The sequence below is a fragment of the Lissotriton vulgaris genome, chromosome 5 (assembly GCF_964263255.1).
Source record: "Lissotriton vulgaris chromosome 5, aLisVul1.2, whole genome shotgun sequence".
NCBI lineage: Eukaryota > Metazoa > Chordata > Amphibia > Caudata > Salamandridae > Lissotriton > Lissotriton vulgaris.
Window position 1 is genome coordinate 1560088156 of NC_141693.1, and position 25254 is coordinate 1560113409.

The 25254-nt window shown below is 44.8% G+C and overlaps 1 protein-coding gene across 1 annotated transcript in view; it reads right to left on the reverse strand.

The window, feature by feature from the left end:
* Window positions 1-25254, reverse strand: part of CHD8 (chromodomain helicase DNA binding protein 8) — a 911220-nt gene that overhangs the window by 473208 nt on the left and 412758 nt on the right. The window contains exons 15-16 of the mRNA XM_086919771.1: window positions 11706-11961; window positions 10581-10791 (exon numbers count right to left, since the gene is read on the reverse strand). Coding sequence (XP_086775897.1) covers window positions 10581-10791; window positions 11706-11961 — 467 coding nt within the window. The remainder of the gene's footprint in view (window positions 1-10580; window positions 10792-11705; window positions 11962-25254) is intronic.

A 25254-nucleotide genomic window follows, 5' to 3' on the forward strand; every position in this document is an offset into this window, starting at 1 on the left:
GCTGCCCGCTCAATGAGGGCATTGAAAGCCGCAGAGTCCTCAGTGGGGGAAGTTTTCGCGGAGAAGAGCCGAGGGTCCTGGCCAGAATGCGGGTCCCCAGGCTCACCACCAGCAGACCAGGGCTCTGCCACATCCTCTGGGTCTGTGTAGATGGGATAGCTATATTCATCCTCGCCGTCGCCCTCACCAGCGCCCACATTGGAGTGACTGGGCGAGAGTTTGTGAGCCTGTGGTGAAATGGGCTCCACCAAGGCTGGAGTACCAGCAGAGTCTATCTTCCGTTTGAGTGGGATTTTGTACGACTCCAATTGGGGCTCCGGGGTGATCTTCCTCTTCAGGAGGGAAAGCCTGCACGTTTCGGCGTCGATGAAATGTTCTTGACGCTCTTCCTCTGAAAGTTGTCGAGGCCGTGGGCCACCAACGATGCCCTCGGCGTCGAAGATACCTTCTCGGGCACGCCGGCCCGTGATTTAGCAGCGAAAGCCTTCAGCGCCGTTTTAGGCGGCAAGGTGAAAAGGATCGGCGTGGGTGCCTTTGCCAGTTTCTCCAGAGGCTTGGCCGGCGGAGGGTCCTTCGGCTAGACTGCTGCGGCGCCGTCCCTAATGCGCTGTAGGGACTCCGTAACCTTCTTTGTGAACGCGGCGGATGGACGCACCGGTTCGACAGAGTCTTTAGAGATTTGCTTTGGAGTGGAGTCCGACGAGGTTCCCCTCGGAGTCGACCCACTCGGCGCAGCTCCCTTGGCCTTGTCGTGTGGAAGCAGGGCAGAGGGTCTTCGGCTCGTCTGGCCACTTCTTCGGGTCGGTAAGAGACCTCTTGGGGTCGTCTACCTTCTTGTGATCGAGTCGACCCTTGCCGGCGTCGATAGTCTTCGGCGCCGATGCGGCCGCGTCCGACCCCTTAACTTTCGGCTTCGACGTAGTAGCCGTCGGGTCAGCCATTTTGACGTGGCTCTTCGGCTCGACGGCCATCTTAGATTTCTTCGGCGCCGAGGCCTCCGAAGTCTTCGATCCGACCAATGCGATGCGCACTTTCGGTTTCGATATCTCTGGCGTCGATACCGTAGATTTCACTTTCGGTTTCTGTGTCACCGGAGTGAATCGGTACCAATGTCCGTGGCCGGGCCAGCAGGCGGGGGTGAGGAACCCACAACAAGGTTTCGGGTAAGGCCCGAAGGCGATCCCTCGACCTGGGCCTTATTTATCTGAACGGCCCCGGAGTCAGTTTGAGGAAGCTCTTCGTCCAAGCTATCCTCCATTGCCCCAAAGGCCCCTACCTCCTCGACGACTTCACCGAAATCTTCGGCCTCGGCGTCGTAGTCGTCCCCGACCTCCGACGCGGGGTTAGATTCTGAGATGTCCTGGATATCTTCATCCTCGACCTCCCCAGCATCGAAAATGTCCGTAGGCGCCGGAGCAGATTGCTGGGCCTCCAGGCGCGCAGCTCGACGGAGCTGGAGTTTTTTCTTGGACCGGAACCTGGAACAGGCCATACACTTGGCCTCGTCGTGGTCCGGTGACAGGCACTTGTTGCACACCGGGTGGACATCGATGTGTGGGTACTTCGAGTTACACACCGGACATCGTTTGAATGGACTTCGTTCCATGATGGATGGTCGAAGAGTCTGGAGCGTCGACTAGGCCCTCCGTGCCGAAAGCACGCGGAAGTACAAGCTTGGCTTGGAGCCGAACGCAAGACAATACCGACGCAAGTCCTAAAGACCTTTTGGTCTCGAGTAAAGTTAAGTTAATTTTATCGATTCCGACAAGAGGGAACCAAAGACATCCGAACCCAATGGCGGAAAAAAACAATCTGGGGATGGAGTCGATGCCCATGCGCACTGTAGTCCAGGGGAGGAGCCACCTATCTCGTGATACTTCGAAGACTCTTCCAGGACAACAATGTGCAATCATCCGGACCCAACACTAGGCGGCGATCTATGTACAGATATGAATTCAGCAGCCCACATGCCTCGAACATATATTTTCTATAACCAAGCAAGCCTGGTACAGGTAAGTGTAAATTGTGTTTTTCAAGGCAGGTTGAACAATACAAGCAAGCTGAATGAAAATGTCATTGTTACAGGTTTGTAAATACTTTTGAATGCAGTGGAAATTGCGGTTAATTACTTTTGATTATTTTTCAGATTACTTTATGGATGACTTTTTCTCCTCAGTGAGATATGCCTAGAGATCCCACTGGGACATTTTCTAGAGAAAAGGAAAGCAAAGCAGTTTTTTGATGCATGCAGTTTTTTCAAGTTTTCATTCAAAACCAACTCCACACACAACAATTTTCAGGAAATGTACTCAATGCAACCCTGAGGAAGGAAATTGAGTTATTGGTTTACAGGTAAGTAGTTATTTGTGTGAGTTGGTATTCTTGGGTTAGAACCAGAGTTCCCCCAGGGTCAAGGATGCACTCTTTAAACACCCTCCGGGGCACTAGGGTGGCCGAGTGCAGAGTGCTGAGGCCCAAAGTCATCTAATGGGGGTTAGGGGGCCGACGGTTGGTGGCCGCTCACGATTAGGCCACAAGGTTGTGGGAGCAAAGTTCTTGGTGTTAGGGTCAGCTCCGGTCGCACTCGTGGTTTGGGGAGTCGAGGCAGGTCAGAGATCACAAGACCTCAGATCAGGATCGCCAGGGAGACCTCCCTGTGGTGTTGGGCCACTTGAACTCAGGACATGAGCATCGGGTGCAGAGTAGTGCAGACTTGTGGTTTTGGATGAAGCCAGAGTCGGTTGGAAAGCAAATCCGGTGCTCACGGGAGACAATGTTTTTGGCTTGGAAGGCAGGGCAGCTCCTTCACGTTCTTGAGGCTGCTGGCTACAGTTCACACCAGGATTTCGCTGGAGCAGGTTCGAGGTAGGGACAGGCAGGTAGCGCTGGGGCGAAGTCTGTGTAGTTTCAGCACAGCTTCTTGGGTCCTTCTCTTCTTCTCGTCTGAGAAGGCAAGGTTCAGGGTTTCTCCTAAATACTAGATTTAGGGGGGTTACAGGCAAGTAAAGGTTGACTTATCGGAGGAGTGCAAACACTTCGAAGGGAAATGGTGAGGACTCTGCAGCCAGTCCTGTGACATTCTTCCCGATGGGGATCTCGAGCGGTGCGGAGTGGACTGCCGGTCCTCCAAAAGCTTTCGAGACTGCCGGGCAATGAACCTGATTTTTTGCGGGAGCAGTCGGAGGAAGACTTCGGATCGTGGTCGCGCTCCAGGCACTAAAGGCACACGAGGTGGTGATCGGCATCAACTTGTGACAGGAGTCACAGAGCTTGAAGCTGGTCCAACAATGGGACATCCCTTGTGCTACTAGGAGTTCGAAGACTCGAAAAAGATTTAGTCAAAAAGTGACACGTGAGTCCTTGGGGTTCACCGAGCCAATATTAGAATATTTCAACTTGCCTATTATGGATGCTGGCTAGTAAATGAAAGAGGGCTGGACCAGGCTAGCCTCTTCCTGGTTCTGACAGGCACAGGATGGGTCTGCTCTTGGCCCGGGCTTTGCCCAGGCACAGCTCATGCTGCGAGAAAGCAACATAGCTTATATTTTGCTTTTGGGGCTCCTCCCCACTTCTGGTTCACTGGCACCTCCTGGCGAGTTGGATGCTGGGGTTCTAAGTTCCCAAACAAGATAGTGTTTGATCTGCACAGCGGGAAAGCGTTGCCGCTTATATAGCGATATCGGGCCCTCCCCCACCCCCCTGTGGATTCATGTGCACCTCCAGGCGCACTGGATGCTGCGAGTCGTCAAACAAGGCAGTGTTCGTTGTGTGGTGATTAATTGTTTGTAATTGAAGGCTCCCTTTTCCAGGAGTTCCCCTACCTCTGCCTCTCTGGTTACACCCTTGAAGCCTTCGATCCCTTGCTGGTGAAATATCTGATGCTGCTTCTGATTTATCTGCATGTCAGAAGCAGTAGTCTTTGCGGCCCCTCTGCACTAGTATCTATGAAAGGACTGCGGACGTTGAGTTCTGGACCGCAGTACCCCTATGGATGTCAGAGTCTTTGTATAATTTTTTTAGGTCGAGCCAAGCGGTAGCGTGGTTGCACTGCTCCTTTCGCAAGGCATGCTGTAGTAGGGTATGCTGTGTAACTGCTGTGGAAGCCCCGCCCACTCTCCTCCCATATTTTTCATTGTCCTTGGTAAACGCCGGCTTCCAATTCAATGTGAGGCTTGTTAGTCCCCGCCTTGGTACCACCCTGTCTCCATGTCTTACCGGCCATAAGAACTAGACCTTTTACTTCACGCGTTTCACTGCATGCTTTATCTAGTGGGTGCAAACAAAACAGGTGATGGACCGAATGTGGATCAATGTCACACATTCATCCCAGTCCAAAGATCTGGGCCCAAATCCATCGTTTTTTTGCACTCCACACCACCCTGGGTTAGACAATGGCGATATGCAAATCAGCTCTGACCCTGTGCCCCATGGGAACAGTCCAGTCCGAACTACAAAAGCCATGTCCTTCCCAGAACGGAATCAAGCATCTGAGGACCGGACCGGTTTCGAGGTAACACCTCTCATCAGCCCGGCTAGCTTGACTCCAGTGGTGTGGAGTGCCTGGGACCCACGTCTGGGCATCCCCAGCGCACTTTTTTTTTTAATCTAGTGGGTGAGCACTATTTAGTTGATTGACAATGGCAGCTGTATTTTTAGGTATCGCCCCTGCGTTGCAGTGTGCAGCACTGCCCGCGCAGCACAAGACCTCTTCAGAAAGCTAACCACACGCTTGTGCATGTGGTTTTGCTTTCGCGACTCGCCATTTTCTTTAGCGTGCTTTTTTTATTTTTAAATAAGGCAGGAAATTGGGCAAAGGCGGGCGCATGTCCCGCCTTTGCCCTGCCTATTCCCACCGGTGTCTAAGACGCGCATCAGCGCGTCCTAGACACGACAGGCTCCCTCGCCCCCGCTCCTCTGTGGTGCACTAGTTTCGATTTCCTCGTTTTTTGTTGCCTTCTCTGCCTTCGGATCCTCTTGTGACGTTCTCGTGGAGCCCCAGATCAGGTGGTTGAGTGTGCACTGTCTGATGCACCGGAATCTTAGTTTTTGCAAGCATTCACAGGAAGGGTGTCAATATTGTGTGTGAACTTTCCTGCCCTGTCTTGCTCACCACGTGCGCTGCGTTGTTCGCTGCTCCTGCTGTGAGCGCCGCTGGGGTTGCTCACCAGTGTGCTGCTACAGCAAATATTTTATTTACATTGAGAAATGACAGCGCCAGCTGCTCGGACAGTCATGAGCCCGAGAAGCATCTGGTTGTTCTTCTCTCCTTTGCCTGTTTCCTTAGCAGTTGTGCTGCTGGACAGCAGTGCTGTAGTGTGTCACAGCACCTGCATTACCTGGGTGGTTAAAAACTAAGTGGATACTTTATGTCAGACACCTGGGCCAAGATGGGGAGGAGCTGGTGGCAACTTTATGTCAGATACGGACTTGACGAAGAACTGCCCTGCTTCTTTTGCCTTTCATGGACCTTAGAAACCCGAATGAGCACGTGCCAGCTCATGCTCTGGGGCACAGGGACAGCCCCCACCCATACAACAGTCTTCTTTCTCTGACCTGCATATCTGAATTGCAAATCAGCTTGCACCTGGTATTCTTGTATCACAGGGCAGCACATTGTCATAACCTCAGGCATCCCAAACGGACGTGGTTGTCCTCAAAACTCCCGAGTGGATGGCCGCGTCTTAGCATAGTCAGACCACAGAGGCAGAAAAGAGGTGGAGGAGGGAAGGGAAGTAGGAAGAAAGCCTTGAGAAGGAAAAGTATCATGTTAATGCATGATGGCTGTTTGTATAGCACATAAACTATCCTATAGCTGCTTCAGAGCACTGTGATGAAGCACCCCCTGCACACCCCTAGTGACGCCACTGGCTGTAACTTTAGGAAAGCTGCATATTAAAAGATGCTGTTGCAGCACGGTGTACCTGTTTTTCCGGCTCCCAGTTTGCATACTTTCAAACATAGCAAAGGGAAGAATGGGGGTGCCACTTAACAGCTGCTGAGGAAGACAAGCATGCACATGGCGCTGTAAAACCCCATGGGCAGTAATGAAAACCGTGAGTCCGGGAGCCACGTCACGTGAGTGACGTTTCGAACGTCGTCGACAACCGGACGCCGACATCGTAGCCTAATTGGACAATAGTCTTGGCCGGCGGCCGGGTAAGGTTCGACTGACAGTAATATTATTTAGCATTTTGGTGTCACAGACTCCGTGACACCAAAATGCAAAATAATATTACTGTCTGTCGAATCTTACCCGGCCACTGGCCAAGATTGTCGACACAGGCAACGGTGTCACCCTATGTGATGATGTCACCCGGTGCGGTCTGACGCCACTGGATTTAGGAAAGTTCCTCCTTCAGGTACATTGGAGGCTAGGCACAAAATATTTCAAAGGCTTTTGTGTCCCTGTGATGTAACGTGCCTCTCCACAACGAGGGTTGAAGGGGGCTTCGCATCACGGTAAGGCCTCCTCCGTGAGCTATAGGGAGGCAAGGTTTGGAACGGTTTTGGATTATAGAAAAGCCTCCATGTGGTAAAGGCATGGCTTGGCGCAGCTGTATCGGGATGGTCGTGTTGTCAGCCTGACCTCGGCAGCAGCACCACCGACCTGTCAGGCAGTACCCATATTGTCACGAAGTCAGTGCATTTCTTGCACAGGTGTCCTCTCTTTTCATGGGTGGAAAACCTAAACCGTGCTTAAAAGATTGATGCTGGTGGCGACTGTAAATTGTTCTGAGGTGAAGCTGAACAAATCTCCAACAAAAATTTTCCGTGAATTTCCATAAAAAACAAAACTTCCTGATATGCTCGAAAAGATCCCGAACCCTTCGAGAAACTTCATAAGAGCGGCAAATACTACGGAAACTCTTGCTGTACCTAGACCATGGGGTTAGGTAGAGGAGGGCGGGACACTGCAGGCTCTTGACGGGTACCTAGCTCAGCTCGAAAAAGTCCTGGAATCTCGAGCCTAAAACGAGCCGGATCTTCATTTGGGTTCTGCTGTCCTCCACGCTCACACCAGTCACGATTTTCAATAAAGTCTTATATCACCATGGTTTAAGAGCCAATACGTAACACTTAGTGTAGTGGTGCCTCAAACAAATAAAGAGGGTACAAACATTTCATGTGAAATGGGCGCGAGAAAGAATACTATTCTAGTGTCATAACTGCAAAGCCAGGAAACCCTGGCTTGTTTATATTGCATTCCACTCCGGCTCTGGGACTTGACAGGCGGAACACGCTCTCCTCGCTTCGCAGCTCTCTAGCAGAGGGCGCCATAGGAGTTCACTAAATCTAGGCACTATCGGGGATTCTACTATTTCAAAGAGGGGCTGTCTTAGCTATTATTATAAGCGTCCCCACCATACTCTCTCCTGCACATCCTACACTACACCCTGCAGGTACAATTGAGTGGACTAGTCTAACCTGCATAAAACAATACCCTGAACTCTGCACCCTGTGCACTCGATAGGCTCACATCTACTCAGCTTTAAACGTTTGTATTGTGAGATATTTGTACACATTTAAACCGGATCACCTGCAGTCCTGTCTTTAGAGGATGTGGGGTAAGAGCTTCCGAATTTGGAACTGGAGAGCCAGGTTCGAGTCTCGGCTTCGGCTCAACATCCTGTGATTCTGGGCAAATCACATAATCTCCCCGTGCCCAATAAAATGAGTGTGTCCTTGTGAATGTAACTGGTGCTCGTGTAAAGCGTTCCAGTACGTTCGGGTCGAGTTCGCACTATATAAAAACAGCAAAAATAATAGCATTTGCAATGAAATAGGTCTTGCATTATTAAAGTTTGAGCTATTGGTGTTGCATTATTTAGCGATGCCAATAGCTCAAACTTTAATAATGCGAGACCTATTGATTGTAAATGCTTGTTATTTGTTGTATGTGCATGCTGAGCGCGGCGCCCGCTTTAGGGAAATCTGCGCTCAGTTTAGATTTTATTTTTAAAAGTTTAAGGTTGAGCGCGGCCTCGCTTCAGGTACAATGCGCTCAGTTTATTTATTTATTATTTTTTTACTTCGATTTGGAGCGTGGCGCCCGCTTCAGGGACACCGCGCGCTTTCCTTTTTTACAATGCTATAGGTTAATGACTATCAATTGCAACACCTTTAACATTGTAAATGCTTGTACTAACACGGTCATTTCTGAGGTTTGCAGTTGTTTAAAGGACAATTTCAGCCTCCTGTTTGGGAAATAGTTAATTTCATCTAAATATTCATCTCATAAACGAGAAGGCTAAAGCTGCCCATTGGCCCTCATTATCTGGGCGCTGGCGTACCTGGTGAATGCGTTCAGCGGTAATGGTTCAAGGCAATCAATCCTAATATCCAACCATCCTGGTGTAATTGCTCTTCTTGGCAGGCCATTTTTTATTTTTTTCAAGACCAAATGGGAGCACCTATGTCTCAGATCTTGGCAGTGTGCTAGAGTTAGCCTGTCTCTTCTTCCACCTCGTGCACTCTGCGTCGACCACTGTAAGCACAAAGAGGCGACGGCCAGTTACTCAGGGTAGGGGTACAGCTATATCAGAGGCCTCTGAGGAACGACGCACAGGTCTAGCTCAGAAAAGGTGCCCACAGAGGCAGTGTGATGATGAAATGTGGTGTGTGTACAGGGATGCATTTAACTGGTGCATTGTAAGTCTTCTGGGGATTTGTAAACACAACGCCCCTCAGGGCAACGTGTGGTGCACATCCGAGGCCTTTATTGCGCTTACTACAAGAGTGCCTCAGGGCAACGTGAGGCGCACATCCAAGGCCTATAAAGCGCTTACTATCAAAGTGCCGCAGGGCAACGTGTGCGAGACATCTGAGGCCTATATAGCGCATACTTCCATAGTGCTTCAGGGAAATGTGTGGAACACATCCGAGGCCTAAATAGCACTTACTTCCATGAGGTATTCATGTGGTTTTTAGTCCGGTAAAGTTCAGGTACACTCAGCGTCTAGTGCGGTCTTCTTTCCCTGGTTGTTTTGACAAGTTTAGCTCTGCGATGTAATCTCTTTAGGCTTAAACTCTGGCTAGAGTCTCTTGATTTCTGGGAAATTTTCAGAGCACAGGAGCATTGTCTTGCCCCTCTCCCTATAAAAAGGGCCCTGGATTTTATCCTTTTTCTGTTTTTTTCTAGAATGTTCCCAGTATCTGTGCAGAATTCCTACAGCCCCCGCTAACCATCTTATTCCCGGCCCGGTCTGCACATTTCCCTGTCTGTGCTCAAGTGTAGGTCTCTGTACTATCAAGATACCTCAAGCCCCCCTGTGACTCCTACGTTCGGTCCTAGCTGTTGAGGTATGAGCACTTTGCATTCTAGACTTGTAGTGTGTCTTTTCGCACTTAACTGTAGGTCTACGTTTCCAGCATGACACCTGCGGCTGCGCACTTTGAGTTGCTAAACTAATAAACTTTAGGTGGCTAAACAAAGAGCCCCCAGCTCTGCACTGCAGGGGCTGCAGAGATGGCACTCGATCAGGTAAGAAGCAGGGGTGGGAGGAGGCGTGGGAAGGCAGACATGGCGGCAGGAGTACCACAAGAGGGGGGGTGGGGGCTGAATGACACAATAGTAAGAAAATCAAAAGGACACAAATAGCAAAAGAGCAAAATATGAGAAAAAAACTAAAAAGCAGGAGCAGTAAAAAGGGGGAAAGAGCAAAAAAGCAAAAGGTCACAATAGTAAAGGAGTGAGAAGTGAGAAAAAAGGGCCAAAGAGTGAGAGCAGCAAAAAAGGGGGGGAAAGAGCAAGGAGAGTGAAGTCAGAAGAGCGAATGGAACCAGCAGCAGAAGGGTGAGAGACAAGGAGTGAGAGATACGCCAAAGAAGGTTCGAAAATAATAAAAATAACAAGCAGGAAAGAGGAAACGAGCAAAAGTGTGATGCAAAAGTGTGATGAGTGAAAGGGGAGAGAAGGAGAGAGAGAGCAGCATCATAGGCATGCAGCGGGGGTCTCAGCTCGAGGGCCTAGGCTGGTCAGTTGACCAGTCGCCGGTAGGTGGGAGCTAGGCCTGGGAATCCCAATGGTGATTTGATATCTAGCCCGCACTTCCACCAATGTATAAAATGTATTTGTGGATGGCTATGAACTACCTTAAACTCAATGCAGACTAAATGGAGGTCAGCTTGGCTAATATTTGCCTTCAGATAAGGGTAATCTCCCAGTTCTGGTGTAAAGTCTGGGAGAGAAGACGGCCACTGAGCTCTCTGGCAATGATTAATATTCTGATGGGAATCATGATGTGCTTACCATCTTAAGTTGGGTCTGCGTCGTTTTTCAGTATGAATCGGGAAATCTGGAAGTTACTTCCAAATAATCTTCTGTCAATGTCTTCCGAGGGTAACTTCAGGCATTCCCTCAAGACCAACCAATTTCTTAAAGCTTTTAGCAAATGTTTTCAGAGCATCAGTCTACTTTGGGCAATTAATGCCAAAAAATCTTATAGTGTATGTGCACTTTATAAAACTCATTAAAATAACATTAATAAATTATGGAAGCGCTCTGTAAGGACTCACACCACCATTCGCCCGTTGGATGAACTATTACAGTTTGCACACTAGTGGTTCATTTCACCACTCACCTTCTCTGAATGAGGTAGTCTTCCAGGATATCAAGGCACCGTACCATCTGAGAAAAAATTAGCACCTTATGCCCACCAGCCTTTAGCTTTGGTAGTAGCTTATCAATAAGCACTAGTTTCCCCGACGAGCGCACCATGGCCTGAAGGTGGAAGTCATGTGGTATGGAGTGGCAGGAGTCTCTAAACTCTGCTAGGATCTTCTCTTCTGCACCTAGAGGAGGCAGAGGTAAAGAGGCAATTTACAATTTAAATCCCCAAATCAGTACAGTAAAAATAGTGCAATGATCAACTATGAATAGCTAGTGCCAGATGTATGTACTTTATTGGCCTAGCAAAGACATTTGATGATGTACATGGTCTTCTGCGACAAAAAAAATATAATTACGGTTCTAACCAAATGCAAGTCATGGGACTGCCAAGACATTTTTTTCAACAATCGCATATTCTCCAACACAGACAAACATTCTTTGAAAAAAACCTCTGTCAAAGCTCTCCTGCAGGAGTGTCTGGTGAATGTTGAATAGTGAATGCTACCAAGTCCCCTAGCAGTTCAAGGACATTAAGTGAAGAACATTCGGATTGTTTAGTTTGCTATGGACTGTTGCAGCATTTGCTCATATTTCATGGTTTGATTTGCATGGCACAGGCTAGCTTTGAAACACCCATAGGCTCAGCACTGAGAATCAAAAACAAATAGTGATAGGAGAGCTGTGGTTGTTGTTTTGGCTCAGAATTAATCGGTTAAGGCTCCATAGCGTGGAGATCAATGGTTGGCAGGTATGGCTACACTGGTTACAGGTGGGATCCCCATAGACTAATGGCAAACATGCACCCACTGGTGTGAGAGATTCCCATAACAATGGTGAGGTTGGGGTGCTTATACCATATTAACTAGTCTCATGACTGACACTATATGTGATGACTGATTGCAGCTTGGTGGGTGTACAGCAATGCAAGTATGCATACAGACTAGTGCTGAGACTAACTTGGTTACCAGAAATTGATGGCTGCAGCACTTGCAGAATTGAAACATTCCAGGTCACAGGTTTCGTGTGATTGGCCTAGCTAATAGATGACTGGTTGGTTGGATGGATATAATTGGATGACAATATAAAGGCCTCATACCAGTGATGAGGTATGGGTGGTTGCAGCATTTACGCAGCTCCATCATGGTATTAAGCAGGTTGGGTGTATTGGCGTGGTTGGCACCCTTAGACAGGAAAGAGAAATTCTTCTCCAGGATAGCCCGATAGTACTTTTTCTGCATGTTGGTAAGTTCCACTTCGATGATGGTTTCCTGCTTGGGTGCCAAGTTCTTCTCCACATCCTCTTTCAGTCGGCGCAACATCATAGGCTTCAAAATGGCCTGCAGCTTCTGTACCTGTTCACCAGATCAGGAGTGAAGAAAGAGAGAAAAGTGACTTTTAATCCTAATTCGGAGTGAACATCTACATAGCTTTCATTAATGCTGAATACCTATACTTTGTGTGGAATTTTTTTTATAACACATTTTATGACTTGGCCCCAACCCTACCTGCCTGTCCCCACCTCAAACCTGCTCCAGCGAAATCCTGGTGTGCCCTGCAGCCAGCAACCTCCAGAAACCCGGAGGACCTGCCTATCTTCCATCCCAAAGACTGTCTCCCATGAACACCGGATTCGTTCATCAACAGATGCCAGCTAGGCAAGCAGGGATCATAGTCTGCAAAGCAGGCAACGGTAATGTTGAGTCTACCAGCCTGGACACAAACAATTGGCTCATTGTGTGCTGGAAGAAATTCTGCATTTTTTTTCAACAAACTAAAATTGAAACTCAAAAACAAATTGACACCTTTTTTGGGGAATGGCATGGCTTTCAGACGCTTGTAGAAGTTCGAACTATGCATACAGACTTATTAGACCTATGGCTTGAGTGACAATTTCCTTTTTCCATATTTTAAACATTTTATAGAATTTTTAACAATTTTACTAGCACGACTATTTGTTTTACTATAGTTGTTTGTGTACCAGTGCCTAGTCAGCCTAGTAGTACGTTTAAAAATTGAATTACGCCGTCCAGTCAGATGAGGAGTGGGTGTTATAGTCCATATAGGTACCCTACCATAGGCTCAGGTAACATCATGACCCTTCACCTATATTCTCCCCTACATTACATACATAATGGTTCTCAGGGACTGACCTTTTACCTAGATAAGACCCTGCACACAGAACGCGGTATTTTCCCTGGTAAAAGCCTCATACATTATGCATGAGGATTCTTGGAAGCACACCAGGACTACCATCTCCTGCATAATATCTATGTACAAAGTTCATTCCCGACGTCATCCTAAGTCCGAGAATGTAATACAGCAAGGTGGAACCCCCGGGGAGACCTGTGGGTGTATATATACATCACATCTTTGCATTGCATTGCATTTTGTCAACTAATACATTTTACCTACCCAGGGATCTTTTTATTGTCTCTAGGTACACATTTCCTTGTTAAATAGTACTTAAATCTGATCAGAAGTCAAATGTCTGACTTTGACGACGAGAGAGATAGAATCTTCTCTGAATTATTAACTGGTTCGTCCACTGGGACAAACAAACAGAAACCCAGTGAACAAGAGGGTTTAAACAAAAATACATTACATTGGAGAGACGAAGGAAACCGGAATTGTCCAGATGGTGGGACGCCACCACTCTGAAAAGATATTTGGACATCAAACAGATTCAAAGGGGTCTGAGGGCAATTATATTTCCATCCTTTGACGACCTGGATTCAGACTTATTAACTGAATGGGAGGAACTGATACTCTCCTCCTCATACAGAATGATGGACTTTTTGATCCGCCATGCGGAACACAAACATAACTAACTTCTAAATGAAATAGCACTACTAGAATCAGAAATCAAGATTATGAACCTGCCTGATCCTACAGAAAAAAATTACAAAATTTTAAAGGAGCTTCTAAGTAGTTATCAGTTATACATCAAAGACAAAAAGATGAGAAAGTTTCGAAGAGATGAAAAGGACTATAAAAATGGGCTCGTCTTCACTTACGCAAAGAAATTTTTGTAAGTGAAGACGCACCAGGGAGGTGCTAAAGAATCCAAAATCTCACCCGTAGTCACTGCATCCACAAGTAAATCAGACATTTCTAGCGTCAGTAGTGTCACAACAGAACCGGAACCAACTGTAGGCACCTCTGGTGCAACCTCGGATCCAATAACATCCTCTTTTTTAGAGGAGATGAGCCGCTTTCGCAAGGGCTCAAGGATCAATTTCAACCGAGATACTACAAAAAAACAAGAAGGGGCAGGAGGCACCGTCAGGTGGGAGGGAAGGAGCTACCAACACCAGGTCGGTGTCCCGCAATGCAAAGAATTGAGCCCAGCTACACATGGAGAGTTGTACTGTGGAAGAAATGCGGCTGCTACTTCCAACTCTGTCAATGTAATTAATTTATCTGATCATGATCTTACCAACTGTGACGAAAAGGCACTTACTAAAGGCCAAAGATTCTGTCCAACTGCTTTACCAAACTTTGTTAAAATTCATGTGGACGTGTACAAGTTTGCCAGAAAAGCTAAATCAAAGAAATTCTATACAGAAAACGTGACTCGGAGCTTACCTAAACCAATTAATATACCACCATGTAATAAAACTAATGGCGAGGTATGCAACATCCACAGGTTCTCTCTAAATGACAGCTTGTTAACAATACCAGATGTCATTGAACAATTGGGCATAGACTAACATAAGTTTGGATAGTGGCCTTAGAGAGAAATCCACTTTTGTTCCCTCTTTACAGTCGGATAATATGATTGATGCCTTTTAAAAGGCTGTGACTGAGGACCTTTATCAGTTGGAGGATACTCTAAAAAAGAAGCAGAAACAGTACAAATATAATCTGACCAAATAGGAGCATATGGCTCGTAAGACAATCTCCATGGACAATCACCAGTGGTAAAAGAAGCAGATCAGGGTGGCAACAAAGTGCTTATGAAGGAAGCTGACTATATAGCGGAAATTGACAGACAGGTAGGGGATACAAGAGCACACACAAGACTTCCCGCTAATCCTCTCAAAATCAACTCAAGTCTAATAGAATCCAAAATTAAGGTCTGGAAAGAAAATGGCCTCTTGACAGAAAGGGAAGCTAGATATCTCTATGTTGCATCACATAGGGCACCCTGCATCTATGTACTTCCAAAAATCCATAAATCTATCACATCACCGCCTGGGAGACCGATAGTGTCAGGTATTGGATCTCCCACCGAACATCTCTCGGAATATGTAGATACTTTCCTACAGCCCTTTGTGCACAATCTCCCCTCCTATCACCGTGATACTGGAGATCTTCTTACCAAATTAGGACATCGAATGGACCCCAGGCCTATCCTTTGCATCATTAGGTGTATGTGCTTTATACACAAGCATCCCTTGGCAGGAAGGATTACAAGCCATTTCTGATACACTGTTCCAAAGAGATGCAACTCTGTTTGCCCACACCCAGATGGTTCTAGACATGACGAAATTAGTCTTAGAGAATAATGTCTTTTTGCACGAAGGTTCATGGTTCCAACAAGCCATGGGCGTGGCGACGGGTTCTAAATTTTCCCCATCAATAGCGAACCTCTACATGGGTAAGTTTGAACAAAGTCATCTATGGATTAACGGCCCACCTAACTTGACATAACACATCATGTACTGGGGCCGTTACATAGATGATGTTTTCATCATTTGGTCTGGCAGTGAATTGGAATTTCAACTACTTACTGAATATCTTAACAACTCTTACAATTTACAATTCACTTCCAATTACAGTGCCTTAGAGATTGAATTCTTAGATACAATTATCTATGCCAAAGATAGCAAAATCATGACCAAACTATACAGGAAGAAGACAGCATGCAATGCAGTGCTATGCGCAGATCGCGCACACCCTAAGAGCCAAATCAGGGCCATACCTATGGGTGAAATGACTGATTCGCCGCAATTGCAGCAAAGAAAACGTATTCCTCAGCGAAATCAACAACTCAGAGGAGTGTTTTAAACGTATGGGCTATTCTGCGGCTATATTAGAACCAGCTAAACAACGTATTCTAAAAACATCTAGATATACAATACTCAACAATTACACCAGAAAGAAGAAAAAAGATAACCACAATGCTATGAGTAAGTAAGGTCTGATCACTGATCACCATATAGAAAGCCATGCTATTTACAAAATCATAGCCAAGCATTGGCATCTCTTATCCTTAGACAATTCTTTAAGGGAACATCTAACAACAAAACCGAAAATCATCCACAGAAGTAATAAGACACTGAGGGACATTTTATGCTCCAGTTCTCTGCCTCTTAGAAAAAGCAGTGACAATTGGTTGCCACCTAAACCAAAAGGTTTTTTCAAATGTGCCCACTGCAATATGTGCACACTAGCTCTAAGCGGCATACAAGAGTTAAAGTACAATACGGATACCATACACCATATCCGAGACTTCATGAACTGTGATTCCAGGTTCATAGCATACTGCATTATCTGTCCGTGTGACTTAATTTACATCGGGAGCACAATAAGAGCAGTAAAAGAGAGAATACAGGAACATATAAGAGCCATCAGAAATAACGATAACAGCTATCCTATGGCAGTGCATTTCAATAGGGCCCATCCTACTACTTGCATAACCAACATTAGATTCCATGCGATTGCACAGGCCTTTAATAATCCAAGGGGAGGGAATCGTACCTCCACTCTCAGAAAACTTGAAGCAGAATGGATTATCCGCTTAAGGGCTGTGGAACGGGGTCTCAACTATGATAAAGAACTATATGTCTTCTTAAAAGATTAAGAAACTGCATACTAAGATCCGCCCTTTTGAGATACTTCTGAATTTACATTATGAGTTTTTTTTTCTCGAAGAATCTTAATGCTTGTCATCTACTGCTTATTTTAAAGTGACATGTGAAAGTAGTAAAATACTATTACAAAAAACCACAGTTGATGGACAGAATGCAGAACAATGTCATACATTCACCCCAGTACAGAGATCTGGGCCTAAATCCATCGTTTTTCTGCACTCCACACCACCCCAGTTCAGACATGGCCATATGCAAATCAGTCTGACCCTGTGCCTCATGGGAACAGTCCAGCCCGAACTGCCAAGCCATGCCTTCCCTGGACCGGAAACAAGCTTTCGAGGACCGGTTTCCTGCATTCCAGCCGTCTTCAGCCCGGCTTGCTTGAATCCAGTGGTGTGGAGAGCATGGGACTCACGTCTGAGCATACCCATCCCACCCCACTCAGGTGACAATTGCAAAAACCACAGTGATGGACAGAATGCAGAACAATGTCATACATTCACCCCAGTACAGAGATCTGGGCTAAATCCATCGTTTTTTTTGCACTCCACACCACCCCAGTTCAGACATGGCCATATGCAAATCAGTATGACCCTGTGCCTCATGGGAACAGTCCAGCCCGAACTGCCAAGCCATGCCTTCCCTGGACCGGAAACCGGTCCTCGGAAGCTTGTTTACGGTCCAGGGAAGACATGGCTTGGCAGTTCGGGCTGGACTGTTCCCATGAGGCTCAAGGTCAGACTGATTTGCATATAGCCATGTCTGAACTGGGGTGGCAGAGTGGGCTAAAGAACAGTGATGGATTAAAGCCAGATCTTTTGACTGGGTGTGAGTGTTTGATTGATTCAGATGCTCCGTCTATCACCACCCCCTTTTGTACCTCTTTTGGCCGCCATAAGTGTGGCAGGGTATGCTCAGACGTGAGTCCCTTGCTCACTTTGCCACTGGATTCAAGCAAGCCGGGCTGAAGACGGCTGGAATGCCAGAAACAGGTCCTCGGAAGCTTGTTTACGGTCCAGGGCAGACATGGCCTGGCAGTTCGGGCTGGACTGTTCCCATGAGGCATAGGGTCAGACTGATTTGCATATAGCCATGTCTGAACGGTGGTGGCAGAGTGGGCTAAAGAATGGTGATGGATTAAAGCCAGATCTTTTGACTTGGTGTGAGTGTTTGATTGATTCAGATGCTCCGTCTATCACCACCCCCTTTTGTACCTCTTTTGGCCGCCACAAGTGTGGCAGGGTATGCTCAGACGTGAGTCCCTTGCTCACTTTGCCACTGGATTCAAGCAAGCCGGGCTGAAGACGGCTGGAATGCCAGAAACCGGTCCTCGGAAGCTAGTTTCCGGTCCAGGGCAGACAGGGCCTGGCAGTTCGGCTGGACTGTTCCCATGAGGCATAGGGTCAGACTGATTTGCATATAGCCATGTCTGAACTGGGGTGGCAGAATGGGCTAAAGAATGGTGATGGATTAAACCCAGATCTTTTGACTGGGTGTGAGTGTTTGATTGATTCAGATGCTCTGTCAATCACCACCCCCTTTTGTACCGCGTAGTAAAATACTAGCTATGTATTGGGACAGATGATTTTCTTTTAAAACATTTAGTACTTGTCATCTAATATGCACTAATTTGCTGTTTTTATGAATTCGTCCTTTTCAAGTTCTATGATATCATGTATGAAATGTTGGTTATGAGTCTGTAAACTTCTACTATATTTTGAAGAGTATTTAAAATGAAACGTGTGGTGCCATCGCAAACATAATATGATCTAATCAGACTTGATGTACCATATATGGAAATAATGAGGTCAGATTCTCACTAAAATATTCCCTTCTCTGAAATCTTTGTCTAAACTTAACCAAATCTTAGATTCACATTCTGATGGGCACTCTGTTATCATACAGATTCTATCTTGCATTGTACTTTTCCTTTTTCTCTGGTTTTCTCTATCTCCTCATAACCTCATACATCATCTTTGATTGGCCTTAAACCAGACAATATAAAAAAATGTTTTTTTTTTTTATTTTTTAAAAGGATTCGCAATTCGGTTAGGTGGAACAAGCAGGTCCCTTTTCCTATCGGAATAAGTATGAGAAAATCGTTGGACAAACCCACACACTAACTATTGTTAGTGGCTTCCAGTTTCCCCTAATTATAAATAAAAAAAATGTGTTCATACACCAACTATGTAGGTGGCTCATGATACATCCCTTTATTGGTCTGTATTAAATATATTCTTGTTTTGTAATCCTTTTAGATCAGCTTTACACATTATGCATTTAAAATGCATACACATCACCTCCCTCCGTTCTCTCCATCCAATCTATGTTATATCTACTCTGTTTAAAGACGGCCGCCATTTGAATGGACCACTGTTTCCCATCGAGAGTGCTTTCATACTAAGTGTTACATCCAATGCATCCCCCGTCTTATTTCTGGGAAGCATTGCCACTTTCTATGTTGGCATAAATGGCAAGTAGGACGCCGGGCTCGGTTGTCCGATTATACTCTCCGCAGTTGGCAGCAATTCCGGCGTAAAGCGACAGCTTTGAAGTAAGTTATATTACATTGCTCTCCATTCGGCGCTGTGATTTCCAGTCGTCGAATTTTAGAAATTGAAATATTTAAACTTTTTTCTATTAAAATAAGTAACTTGTCTCGTTTGTAGCTACATTTGAAACACATATTCTTTCTTCTCTCTGCCATTTAGGAGCACACTAAGCTCTCCAACTGTTTCTTACGAGATTTTCATTGGGTAAGCATTTTTGTTTGCATCCCGACATCAAAACATTACACCGCTATGCTTTATAGGTGTTCTAGATGTAATTTGACTTATGTGCATACATAACTTAAATTTAGGAGGTTCCCATAGCCTTGATAAACAATGTGTTGTACCTTTGGTCATCTCCTTGTTAGCTGCTCAGCCAGTATGAATGTGATGTCTGTGTGGAATGTTGAATGCTGGATGACAGAGTGAGTAGAATGTTAGTGTGCCTGGTGTGTGTGGGGAATGACAGTTGAAGAGAGAGGGCTGAGCAGCTACCATCCTGCTCCTGGTGGGGTTTTCTCCTGTATATCCTATTACCATCTTACTTGAATAAAGGAGCTTCAAGAAACTACATGACTACTCATCTTTTATTCACAACACAATGCTATGCATTTAATCTCCCTTTACGCATTGTCGAAGCATACTCATTACGCTGATTTAACGCACCCGCACTACTTGCTACAAATGATGTTTATTTGGACTTATTTTTAATAGAGACTATCGCACTTTAATGTTTTACCACGGGTTCCCTGAACTGTTATCTGTTAAGCTGGTAGACGCAGTCTAGTTATCTTTTCTTACCTAATATACATCATGGCTTTCAAATTACCAATATAGCACTCTAGTGATTGGTTGCTCATTTTCTTTCTTCTCTCTCAATACATGACTTAGGAGCTTACAAGGGTTCCTTGCGTCCTACTAAGACCGTTCGAAGTGGACTTTCTCTTCTTCCTTTTTGTCTATTTCACATAAGGGAACAAATTAACTAGACTAGCATAGAGTGAGTACATGCCAAATAGCATTTACTCTCATTTTTAAAGCATTAACAGTAGCTTATCAACAGAATGTTTTTATAATAATGTTTTACTCAGGCCCTTTTACATCGAAGTGAGATTCATCTCATATGGATATTTTCACTTACTTTTTAAACACAGATAGGCTCTTATCTGTCACCAAGTACCCACACTGGGGATTACAGTATCTTCTCTGCCACTGTTTGAGGTAATATCTTTTTTACGTAATGAATACATTTTCAGGGGAAATTGTGATAAGATGTGAACAATGTTCGTATCTTCATATTTGTACCACAAATAGATATTGACAATTCCCATTTCGACTTTTATAGAGCTCTTTCTTACAGATTCACAGCTATTTATTTTTATACATGGCTGCCAATTGACCGTGCTCTAACCTACTAGCTGTTCGAACGTAAAATACTTATGAGAAAGGTAAATTTCTCTAAATCATTGAAGCGTTTGGTTTCAATATGTTTTCTTAAATCTGTTCTTTTACTAATTAGGACTCTGTAAACTAATATAATCTATTATTTTACATTTTTAGGATCATACTTTTCCATATTATCTATCTAAAATTAACGATAGAGAGACCTGCTCTTTTCAAAGGTAATCAATCAATTCCTTTGCTTCTGGATGACCACATTAATACATTTCGTAAATGCTATAACAGATTTTCTATTGGTTCGCAGGTCCACTACTCTTTATTTTCTTTGGAAATTGGCCCAAAGTGTGCATCTGGTCTCTTTTTCAAGAGAAATCCATGAAGGTACATTCACACTGCGTGTTTTTATCTCTTGTTGCTTGCGTTAGTTTTTGCTCACTAGTTTAACCTTTTCTCTTGGGGTATTTTCTGCTTCTAACTGTTCACTATGACCCTCACTTCACATTCTTTTGCTTCCTTTATTTCTTTGTCTCTCTTACTTTCACTCTAATTGAAATCTTTGTTCTATTTGTTAGATGGTTTATCAACTAAATCCTCTCAGTTGCACTACAATTGTTAATAAGAGAACATCACCAATCGGTTATTTCTTTCTTGGTCTTTGTCTGGATCTGACTTCACAAATTTTGGACACCACTAAAAATGTTCAATTGATGTCAGAATACACCTCGCTCATTCATGTGATCTTTTGTCTGCAGCCTTGAGGAAGTTACTGTTGAGTAACGAAACACGTGTCGGCTGCCTGTTGTGTTTGTTTTGGGACTCATACATGGAAGAACTCTCTACTAAGTGTCCCAGAACTCTGTGAACGTTATAAATAACGTACCGCATGATATGTATTGTTAAAATGACATCGAACTAACTTGATTTGTGCCAACCAGACATTAAAACAGCAAAAATATCTTGAGTCTCTGGATGTTCTCTACATAATGGCCTATTTTTGAATATATCCTCATTTGATCATTGTAAAGTTGTGACTCTGTAATAAGGTCAGGCTTGACTTATCGTTTCCATAGAAGTATTTGCTTCTGTGTTACTTATTTGAGTGCCGAGGTACGACAATTGCTTATTTAATACATCACATCTTGCTCAGAGAGAAAGAGGAGACCAGGACTTCCTGGCCGAGACACTGACCAAAAACGCTGAGGTTCCTGCATGCAGGTACTCCAGCTCGCAGTGGTCTAAACATGTGTTGTGGGGTGTCCAACCCGTGACCAAGATGGTGACCCACTGTCTCTCAATCCAGGTATTGGAGTTGACTTTATCCTAGAGGGATTCATGGCTTAACACCAACACACATGCTAGGTACAATCAGGTATATCTAGTTAGAGAGGCATTGTAGGAGTACGCATGCTTACAATTTTATATACTTGTATGTATTCATGATTATTGCAAGATGGTTGAACTCAATCATCCTTTTACTTTCATAGTGCTTCTAATCATTTATATCGGATACTGTCTAGTGGTTTTTTTGGCCCATATATTGCACACAAGAATAACGACTGTTCAATAAAAGCTTATTGAAAAACATCCAGACCGCTTATTCTGTGTATCTCTCTGAGACTAAGTGAGGACAAGTGACTGAGCGAAAACTAATACACGGTTTCCTTAATCATGAGGGATCAGTGTTATGTTCGAAGGTTGCCAAGAACTATTCTCTCCTTGGTAAGAGGAGTTTCTAGTGGCACTGTGAGCTAGCTGGTACAGAAGGCCAACATATTCGGTGGGAGTGATTGGAATCAGTCTAACACCAGTCCTACAGCATATTTTGTCAGAACGCGCAGATCCTGTATAAGTTTTTATAGGAACTACACGACAGTGCAGGTAAGTAAAATGATACTTTTCTCATGTAATACAGTTGAATGCAGTTACAGGTAGGTCAAATGTTCAGAAACAGTAGAAGGAAAATCTTACTTATCCAGTAAGCATCCGTTCTTGGCATGTAAAGCTGTAGATTCACATGCTTTGCATACTCCAGCCATCTAGTATTGGGTACGGATGTTTGCAAGTTGTTTTTCTTCTAAGAAGTCTTTCCAGTCACGAGGTAAGGGGACGACTCCTTTCGGTGATAGTGCACATGGGCATCGACTCGATTGTTAGATTGTTTTCCCACAGAGGATGAGAATGCAGTTAGTAAGTGTAGAATAAAGATGTCCAGATATATGTATACGAGTAAGAAACTGCAACAGATATAGGTATCCGGGGAGGCGTGTGGACGCATGTGAATCTACAGCTCTACATGCCAAGAACAGATGCTTACTGGGTAAGTAACATTTTCCATTCGAGGCATGTGAGCTGAGCTGTAGATCACATGCTTTGCATAGACTATACAGCAGTATTCTTCTAAAGAGGTGGCTAACCTGTAGCTGTTGCAGTTGACTGAAAGAGTATTTCAAGTCCTGCCTAGCCTACATTAGCTTGCTTCCTCGCTACACAATAGTGCTTGGTGAATGTGTGCAGCGTAGACCAACTATGGGATTGCTTTCTAAGAAAGCCATAGTAGCCCCTATTTTGCAAGTTGAATGTACTCTAGGGGGTATTGGTAAAGTTCTTTGTGCTTTAGCATAAGATGTCGGAATACATTTGACAATCCATCTAGTAATACCTGATTTAGACATAGGATGGTCTTTGTGTGGTGGAGAAAAAGCAACAAAGTTGTTTTGAGAAATGGTTTTGTTCTTTCTATGTAATATAGGAAAGCTCTTCTAACATCTAAGGTGTGTAGAGCTCATTCTGCCACTGAGTCTGGTTGAGGAAAAAACACAGGCAACTCAATGGATTGACTGATTTGAAAGACAGAAACTACTTTAGGTAGAAATTTAGGGTTTGTACAAAGAACCACTTCGTCTTTTTGGAATTGGAAAAAAAGGTTCTTCTATGGTTCGTGCCTGTGGCTCACCCACTCTCCTCAGTGAAGTAACTGCAATGAGGAAAGCGACTTTCATTGAAAGAAATTGAAGTTGACATTTATGCATTAGTTCAAAATGTGGACCCATTAATCGTGTAAGGACTATGTTAAGATTCCCTACTGGGGCAGGTGGAAGCCTTGGTGGTATTACCCTTTTTAATCCTTCCATAAATGCTTTGCTAACTGGTACTCTAAACAGAGGCAAATGTGGTCTACTTTGTAGGTACACACCTATTGCAGCAAGATGTAAGCGGATGGATGTGTACGCTAATCCAGACTGCTGTAGCAAGTGTAATAAATAAGAGATATTTTGCATGGCAGCATCCAAAGGATTGATATTGTTATTATTAGAATATATAACAAATCGTTTCCATTTAGCTGCACATAATAAGCTCTTGTAGTAGGCCTTCTGGCCTCTTTTATGATGTTCATACAGTCTGGTGGAAGATTCAGATAGCCAAACTGTATGACTTCAGGAGCCAGATCACTAAGTTGAGTTCTTTGGGATCTGGATGTCTAATTTCTCCATGGCTCGGAGTGAGGAGACTGGTTGTGAGATGCAGCTTTTGATGTGGAACTACTGATAACAAACAGGTTGGAGATCCAAGGTTGATGGGACCATGTGGGAGCAACTAGGATCAGTGTCAGGGTTGTTTGCCTGAGCTTCAGAACCACTAATGGAATGAGTGGGATACTTGGAGGGGAAGCTTGAGCATTTTGAGTTTGTGTGAGGAAAATAGATTTATTTGGGGAAAACCCCAACGTTGAAAGTATAGGAGGAGAACTCAAGGGTGAAGTTCCTACTCGTAGATTTGTTGCTTCTGTCAGCTGCCAAGATCGGCAATTTGATTGTTTACTCCTGGAAGGTGATCTGCTAGGAGATAAATTCTGTGGTGTATGGCCCACATCTAAATGGCTTGTTCTTAGAAGTGGAAGTTAGGGAGAGTGCGTTCCCCGTTTTTGTATATAGTATATGGCTGTCATGTTGTCGGTGCAGCCTAGGACAGCTTTGCCCCAAGGTGAATTTGAAAGTCTTTGAGCGCTAGAAACACTGCTAGCAGCTCTGGGTGATTTATATGGAGATGTATTTGCTTTTGACTCCACAAGCCTTGAATTGTGTGATCTTGGAGATGAGCTCCCCAACCAGTGAGCAACGCGTCTGCTGTTAGCGCTGTTTGTGGAACAGGGTAGATTAAGGGCTGTCCTTTGGAAAGATTTTGTGGGTGAGGCAGTTTACCAACACTAGATCGGTTAATTGACCTTGCGACAGGTTCCATTGACTCGCTAAGCATTGTTGAAGGGGACGCATGTGAAGACTTGCATGAGGTACAATTCTGAGGCAAGATGCCATCACTGTCAGCGGTTGCATGAACACTTGACCTGGTAAAGAGTGGTTGGGCAGAAACTGAACAATTAGAGCCTGAATATTGCCAATTCTGGCTGTACTGGGACAAGCTAGAGCTTTTTAAGTATCTAAAGTGGCTCCCAGATAGGTTTGTGTTTTGGAAGGTTGGAGATGATACCTTAACACATTTACTGTAAACTCAAGTCGATGCAGTAACTGGAGTGTTATTTGAGTGTGCTAGAGACACTTTGGGTTAGAGCTGGCTTGATGAACCAGTCGTCCAAGTACGGGAAAGCATGAATGTGTGGCCTTCGTAGGTGAGCAGCGACTACTGCTTGGCATTTGGTGAACACTGTGGGAGCAGTGGTGACACCCAAATGGAAGCACTTGGAAGTAGTAATGCTGCCCGCTATCACAAATCTGATACATTTGCGATGAGCGGGATGTATTGAAATATAGAAATATGCATTTTTCAAGTCTAGAGTAGACAAAGTCGCCTTGCTGTAGATGCGGGAGCACTTGTTGATGTGTCACCATGCGAAAATGATCTGATTGTATGCAATGATTTAGTT